The 8,452-nt window shown below is 37.5% G+C and overlaps 2 protein-coding genes across 2 annotated transcripts in view; both read right to left on the bottom strand.

Annotated features, from left to right (window-relative positions):
• The window catches only part of LOC147179409 (uncharacterized), a 9,400-nt gene extending 6,422 nt beyond the window's left edge, over positions 1 to 2,978 (bottom strand). The window contains exons 1-2 of the mRNA XM_086070046.1: positions 549 to 2,978; positions 98 to 158 (exon numbers count right to left, since the gene is read on the bottom strand). Coding sequence (XP_085926172.1) covers positions 98 to 158; positions 549 to 583 — 96 coding nt within the window. The 5' untranslated portion in view covers positions 584 to 2,978. The remainder of the gene's footprint in view (positions 1 to 97; positions 159 to 548) is intronic.
• The window catches only part of sema3g (semaphorin 3G), a 66,216-nt gene that overhangs the window by 35,337 nt on the left and 22,427 nt on the right, over positions 1 to 8,452 (bottom strand). The window contains exon 3 of the mRNA XM_086067875.1: positions 3,015 to 3,077. Coding sequence (XP_085924001.1) covers positions 3,015 to 3,077 — 63 coding nt within the window. The remainder of the gene's footprint in view (positions 1 to 3,014; positions 3,078 to 8,452) is intronic.

Here is an 8,452-nt window from a genome sequence, read left to right as displayed (position 1 = left end):
TTTTCCACATATTGTGCAGCCCTAGTATCTCCACCCTCCACTAATGTCTTGCTTCGGAAAACTGATTTCAACAACATTCAAAAAGAAATCTAGTCACCTGGTCAACTTTGGCGCAGTCTGATAGCTGTGTCTTCATCAGGTTGTGCTTCAGTGGAAACCTGGGGCAGATGAATAGAAAAATACCAATACAATTAAATTCTTACTAAGACTAGACTGCTATAATATAATTTCATGTAATCATGAATGTGCGACCAGTAATTCTAGTATGTCACATGTATGACACAATATCCAAATGTCATAAGAAATCACGATATGATAATTAACATGATATTGTGAGGTTAGCGATACTCACGATAACTGTAAAAGTAAAATAAAAAAACAAGTCACAATATTGTAAAAAATGAAATAAAAAAATAAAAAAATTATATTGAGAAAAGAATGTACTTTTGCTTTTGAGTTTTAATTAATCTTTTATGTTTTGTCAAACCTTGCACGATATCCCCCCAAAAAAACAAAATTAAGTGTGACAACACACCATATAAACATACCATAGTGTTTTTCCATTGTAGCGAAATTCAAACATGAAAACCTTCCGGGCATCATGATACACTCTCAGCCTGTTTTCACGTTCCTGTTTGCTTAGAACTTCTCCTCGATATTCAGTAGGAAAGTCTCTCTTCTGAAAGGAGCAGGAACTGAACACTCCTCGACCTTACAAAGAAAAAAGGATACAACAGAAATATTTCATTATAACAATAATGAAATATAATTTATGTTTGCATAAATTAAATGTAATGAACACTAACAGACTTTACTGAAATATTTCTATTGAAAGAACAAATTTAAGTAAACACAAATGCAGCAATTTACCAATACTTCATTTATACTGTACTGGTAATACTAAGCCATTGTATATTTTCACATCAAAAACCAGCCTGTTATTGCTTTCCTCTTAAGAATTGCAATTAGCATTCATCTTACTCAACAGACGGTTAGCTCTGCTATGCTAACCGTCGCTAACAGAAGCGTAGCAATTCTAAATAATTAGCTGCATCCATCATAATCAACAGATGGTTAGGTATGCTAACGTAAGCTTAGCTGCACTTACACTGGACTTGCATTATAAATCATTTTCGCGAAAGAGGGAGCAATGTACACAAGCGACCAACAACAACAGGAAAAATTCGAGCTTCTAACCTACCTCATTAGCACAGCTACACGCCGTCACATCTCGTGAAGTAAATAGAGCCGGGGGCGGTTCTCTATCGGGGCTGCTAGATGACGTCACTTCCGTACTCAGGGCAATATAATAAATCCCGTTCAAATCAACAAATTGGTTCAGTCGTTGGATTATGAACTTTGTTGATAAGAGTGGCTATTGTTCTATGATTTACAGTGTCAATAAAAAAAATAGATCACATTTAAAATGAACCCCAAAGGCTCATATATTAAATGAATTACCACAGACGAAAACAAAGGATATTATTGCTAGAATTATAGATCATTTTGTAATCATAAAATGTGATTTCAGTTTCAGTTTTTTAAAAAGGTTTTTTTTTTCATTAACGAAAATGTTTTTTTGCTTTAGTAAATAAAATAACCTTGCTGCTGTCATACAGTTGCTGTCCGAGGATGTTTTAGTACTATACTTTAGGTAATGGATGCATGTGTTTTTTGGCAAAATTGTGAGCGAGCCCAATTCCTTGGCTGAGAAGCAACCCTGCAAATGAATGGTCACATGATGCTTTCCTTTTGGCATGAAGCAGGACTGATGGTAGCGCTCACCTTTTCTTCTCCAGACAAGCATTTTTCCGGATGCCCCAAACATTTGGAAAGGGGGTTAATCAGAGAAAATAACTTCAACTCTTTTTTTCTTATTTTGGTCTGTATTTATGGAATCCCCTTTTCACTGGTCACACCAGGCCATCCTCCAAAAGTCTTACTCCCTCACCATGGGTGTAGATGCACTCATACCTGCTTACTGCCATTCCTGAGCAAGCTCTACACTGGTGGTGATGTCCTTATCCCGCAGCTGAATCAACTTTGGGAGATAGTCCTGGCATTTGCTGGATTTTCTTGGGTGCCCTGAAGCCTTCTTCACTTAAAGTTTGTAAGGTCACTAAAGGAAATTACTTTAATTTTCATGGCAAATAGGGACTTTGCAATTCATCTAATCACTATAACATTCTGGAGTACATGCAAATTGCCATCATAAAAAAACAATAATAATAAGTCAAGCACTGGAGATTTTTAGAAAATCAATGTCATTCTCAAAACATTTGGCCACTGGTGTACAGAAAGATGTTACATTGTAAAGGCAGGGTGGGATGTTAAATGATGAATCAATATACGGCACTGACAGTTTCTCTGTCTCTGCCTCCAGCTGTTCAAAGTGATGTGATAAACAGCTGTTAACCATTGTATATTTTCAAATAAACAACCACTGCAAGAATTAAATGCTGAAATATATAATTAAATGTCATAGTGTATTTCATTATTTAATTTATCTACTTAGGAATTGGTGGCTGCAAAAAAAAAAAAAGGCTCTGCGTCTACAGACAAACATTCACAATACACAGCATTTTGAGAAAAAAACTGAATTATGGGGACATGTGCGTAATTGTGGGGACAGGTGACGGTCAGCCAATCAAATGCTGTGAAATATACACTGGTGTGAATAATTCATGAAGTGGTGCATTACGAGGACCTTCCTACAGGGGGCGTCATCAAATACACAAAAATACACAAATTCATGTAATTATGGTTTACAAGGACATTGGCTAAAACTTTGGATTTAAGCCTTCTACAGCCCTAGAAGCACTTCTGCATTGAATGAATTATGAGGACATGGGCTGTGTCCTCATAATTCAAAATGTCCTCGCAGTGTTGCGTGTATTCAGGTGACATGTCCTCATAATACACAAAGGCAAACACACACACACACACACACACACACACACACACACACACACACACACACACACACACACATTAAACGTTAATGACTTACGTACCTGTGGCTCCTTCCCTCTTTGAATGCAGTCTTCTCGGTTGCCAGGTAACGGGGGCCAATAGATCTGTGAGGGGAAAAGACAGAGGGACAGTGGTTCTTATTTAATTGGTGGACTTGAAAATTATTGTACTTTATAGCAAAACATGTGGCCATAACTGAAAAAAAAAGTATCCATGTGTTAAGACTGGAAATTAATGAATTGTTTACAGTACCGTGAAAACTAAGGCAGGATCTAGTTTTGTTGTTTGAAATGCATCATTACCATTTTGAAATTTGAAAAGAAAGAAAGAAAGAAAGAAAGAAAGAAAGAAAGAAAGAAAGAGACCAACAGAACAGTCTTGCCTTCAGAATGACCAACACTTTGTTTTCCTCCATGAACCACAGCCATAATGGACTTAGCTTTATGACTTTTGGGGGAAATCATGTTTAATTTATGTATTTACTAATTATGTATTAATAAATTTATTTTGAATATAGGGATTTGTTCTATTGAAGCTTTATTTTGAGATAAAGTACCAATGGCATGCTGAGAAAATAGAGGTTCTGCTGAATTGAAAATCATAAGCTTAGGTATGTCGTGATTGTTTTTTGTGCATGGCAGGTCTTTGTTTTTCTCCTGGCAGGTCAGGCAGGAGGGTGTGGCCAGCAGCTGATGGGACACACCTGGGCTCAATTAATTCATCAACCTTCTCAATAAGAAGAAGGCCTGTTTTTAAATGTTTTTACTGGTATGTAAACTAAAAGCAAAACAATTATGTTTACGCTAACGTTTGTTAGCTTTCTGTGATGTTTGCAATATTTGTAACTGTTGTTACAGGACACCAGATGTTTAAAGTATTTATCTAACCATCTACCTTTTTATCCATTTTCAGTCAGAAAACATCTTTGGTAAATAAACGGTGCCTTTGATTTTTGTATCATACAAATGAAATGTAAATATATGGTTTTATTGTAATGTATGACTGGCCCTTGTTTAATATACAATCAAAAATAAAACATTAAAGTTATCCTAATACTGCACATATGAAGCTCTTTATAAATAAAGCTTTCATTAGCTTTTTCCCCAAACAATGCATATTTAGTTTGGGAAAGCCCAAAGCCACAAGAATGTGACTTTCATGAGCACCATGTAACATTTGGACACAAAATGCTTTGACTGGTCCACATGATGCTTTCTGACTTTGATACAAGACATCAGATTTCACATTTCCCTGCAGATGAAAGCTGTCTCAACATTGACCTTCAATGGGCTGTGAAACCTTGCAGTTTCTTGCACACCACCAGAGTCTTTGTTTTTCCAACCGACACATCGGGACCCAGGGAAGAAAGCAAACAGTCCTGATGCGCACGACAACACAAACGGGTTTCATGTGTGCACGGCCGTGTGAGTGCACCCACATAGATTTGCTTGTGAGCATGTCAGGCAAATGATTTTTTAAACTACCACAGTGGGGTCATTATTAGGTCATATGCAGGCTTGGGGAGTAACGGAATACATGTACTGCCGTTACGTAATTAGATTAAAAAAAAATGTTTTAACTGTATTCCAGTACAGTTACAGGAAAAAACATGTACTCAGATTACAGGTACATTCATTAAAAATGGGGATTACTTCGAGGGATTACAATTTCTACGATTAGAGAGAGTGCGAAAGAGGGAGAGAGAGAGAGAGAGAGAGAGAGAAGGACAGAGCGAGAGAGAGTGGGAACGAACTAACTGACTAGTCGTGTCCTCCACACGCGGGCAGTTTGAAAAAGCTTCACGGACGGGAAGAGGAAATTGGCGACCGGTATTCACTGGAATTTACTCGAAGCGATAGTTTGAGTTAAGAGTCCAGCGGCATGCTACGCGCTGTAGCTTCTTGCTAGCTAGCCCGCTAGCCTACAACCATAATGTGAGTTACACCTTCCAAATCTATCTATCTATCTATCTGTCTCTAAGGTCAAACTGTGAGGTGTGTTTGCTTTCAGTGATCAATCAATCAATCAATCAATCAATCAATCAATCAATCAATCAATCAATCAATCAATCAATCAATCAACCAATTGCCTACATGCTTTTTAATTACACAAATATTTTTGCTATTTGTAGGCTGCCCGTGTCCCTATCACCGGCAAATAGCAGGGGCACATTGTATAGCATATATATTGTGGTGATATTTATTGTTATTTTATCTTCATGGCATACTCAATATTGGAGTAATTCAAAACTAATCTAGTTACATTACTTTAATATTATGGTACTTGGATAACGTTACTGACTGAATTTTTTAGCAGGTAACTTGTAACTGTAATGGGTTAAATTTTAAAAGTAACCCTCCCAACCCTGGTCATATGTCATACTTTTAAAAGTGCAGGTACCGTGTGTGTCGGATAACAAAATGCACATATATTTACATGTGTACGACCAGCTGCCACTATAGCTAACTGGTTATATTTGGTCTCATTTAGCTTGGTAGTATATAAACTGTATCTACTACATGGAAAAATATCAGATGAATACAACAATTTCATGACATTAGAATTTGGAGCTAGTCTAAAACTTGACTTGGAATAGTTCTGATCTGGCGCAGTTTCCTTGGCTTGTTGCTACGCTGCAATATTCCGCCATGATCTCCACCCTGCGAGAAATATGGCTGACCTCCACTAGCCATCCAACTTCCTTCCTGTTTAACTCTCAAAATGTCACCACAATGTCTCTTTAACTTTGAATCCACGCTCAGTCGTCAGTCACAAGTCTTCGTCCTTTGATCGCTGACATCTGTCCAGAGCTTAAAACAGATGCGAAGTGCAGGAAAGTCACAAACACGTCTCGTCCTTTCACTCTTTTCAACCTTGTCCTGATATCTGGCAACCAAACTATTCGTGTGAGCCAAAACCATTAAGAGCCGCAGTCTTTGTTCTGGTGCCAGATGCTTAAACAAATCGGAGTTCTAACAAAAAGCACCAGTGTGCACGAAATCAAGTTGTTGAAAAGAAGAACTTTGATCAGTCCCACTTGTAATTCATGACATTTACACCCTTAAAATCTATTACAAATCATTGCTTAGATACGCGCTGTTTTTTTTTCCGCGCTCTCATAGCTGTTGACTTGCAAAAGACATTTTTGAGCTTGCTTTAGCCATGACTCCGTCCATTTTATATAGTGCTGGTTTTCATTAGGGTCATGGGTGAGCTGAAGCCTAACCTTTAGAGTCTTCATTTAACCTAGCATGCGTGTTATTTAGAATGTGAGAGAAAGCACAAACTCTAAAAGCAGTTGGGTCACATTGAACCCAATTTTGGTTCAATCGGACCCAAATACTAAGTAAAAAATATATAAAAAAAAGACCGTCTCAGACTTGGGTCAATTTGAGCCCAAAAAAATGAGTTAAAATCAATGTAAAAAATGTGTTATTCAATTTTGACCCACATTTTATGGTTAAAGGAATACAACTAATTGAGTCAAAACAATGTCATTTATTTATTTATTTTTAAAACAAACTTTGAGTTAAAACAATAACTCAGATAGTTAAAATTGGCAGTTAATCCCATTGTCTTGATTAAAATGCACCGCACAATAAAACTTACATGTCTATTAAGGCCCGACCAATCAATTTTTCAATATGCGTTTTCAAATTTGCAAAAATCAGCAAATGTAATGTACAAAATAAATTCAGACATCCATCTTTTTTTTCTTTTTTTTTTTTTTAATGGGAGTAAGCGCAAACTGCATGCCAGATGGCCCTGAGCCCAGATTTGAACCCCGAAACTCTCAATTGCAAAACAGACATACCTCACAATGTGCTGCCCGCATTCTCTGTCTGAATCATCTCATTTCATTACCTCCTATCACGGTCGTAGGAAACTGGAGCCTATCCCTGCTGAATGGGCAAAAGGCTGACGGCGCCCTGGACAGGTCACCACTCACACTCACATTCTACTGTTCATTCTAAATCAAGGTCACGGATGAGCTGGGGTTGATCCCAACCAAGTACATCTGATCACACTTACTTTCACACCTGTGGAAAATATATTTCTTGGAATGTGGGAGGAAGCCAAGGCTTGCAAACGGCACGCAGAAAGGTCAGAGCTGAGATTGGAGTCCAGAATTTTTGACTTGGAGGCAAACGTGATAACCGCATGTTGGACCATGCAGCTTTAATGTCAAACGTAATCATTTGATGGCATGAATAACAACAGCTTCCAACGGTCGAATCCATGTTTATTTGACTTTTTGCTGTAATTGTGATTCGCGGTATGAAACCAAGGTCTTGTGGTCCACACACTACATGTATCCAAACATTGGTGGCTTGATTTATAGGGGGAAATCGACTTTTACACTGAACAGATCTGTTTAGTTTGCGGCTGCACACTTTGCGTAATTGAGCCAATGAGATGAATTACGGAAATGGCAAAAAAGAAAAAAAGCGAAAAGTACGGTGGGCGGTGACTTTAATAAGAAAAACAACCTTGCTGCTTTTGTTCTGCTCCAAAAAGTGTACCCATTTCCACTTTATAAATCATAGTTTAGTATATTGCATTGTGCTCTGCTGTATATTGAGTTCTTCATAGGAACATATTGATTATTGATGCTTTTACATTGGCCAAGACAGCTTACTACAATATATCGCGATATTACAGTGCGCAATTCTCAAATCGATTCAAATTGCGGCCAAATCGATTTTTAAACATGACTTTTTGATGGAAATATTCAACAAAATGTCTTACTCAGGGTTAGGATTCACACTTTAAGCATGAAAGAATGTTATATTAATGGAACATTAAGCCTTAATATTTTTATTTTAATGCTGTTCAAACACGAAACGGCAACCTGTTTGTTAAATACAGTGGCTTAGCTTAGAAGCCTGTTTCAGGTAAATAAATACATTTTCATACAAATCTTACAGTGTACATGTACAAGTTTACCGATTAGTATTTTATAAATTTGAGTTAATTTTTTTATAGCAAAAATTGATTTATAGATTCGTATCGGGATTAATCGCATCAAATCGAATCGTGACCTATGAATCGTGATTCGGATCGAATTGCCAGGCACTACGCAATTCACACCCCTACCCCGTACTATTTCTGGGCGTTTCAGGAGTGGCGAATGTACATCATATAGGTGACATAAATCACTGGTAAAAATGTAGATATTATTTCCACTTGACTGCAGAAGTTTCATGTTTTTCTGTCCTCAGTCTTCTTTCCAGTAAAATGGGCTTTCTTGTTATCGCCTACAGAGGCCTCCTTCTTCTTTGTTGTTTAGCATCGCTTGCTGACTGATGCGTTCAAAATATGACGGGATTTTTGGAGTAGAGGAAGTTGAGTTGGAAAACTGCAGGAAGTCGAATTCATTCATTCCCGCTGAGATGCGAAACACTCCGCATGAAGTAAAACTCAGGTGTAATAACTCTTCTACTTTTTCAGGGCTGATAACAATGTTTGGCCCTCTCGA

Source organism: Leptonotus elevatus, chromosome 2, assembly GCF_054856555.1.
Source record: "Leptonotus elevatus isolate MCC_2025b chromosome 2, RoL_Lele_1.0, whole genome shotgun sequence".
Taxonomy (NCBI): domain Eukaryota; kingdom Metazoa; phylum Chordata; class Actinopteri; order Syngnathiformes; family Syngnathidae; genus Leptonotus; species Leptonotus elevatus.
Note: the sequence above shows the minus strand (reverse complement) of the source record. Positions and strands in the feature narration are given on the sequence as shown.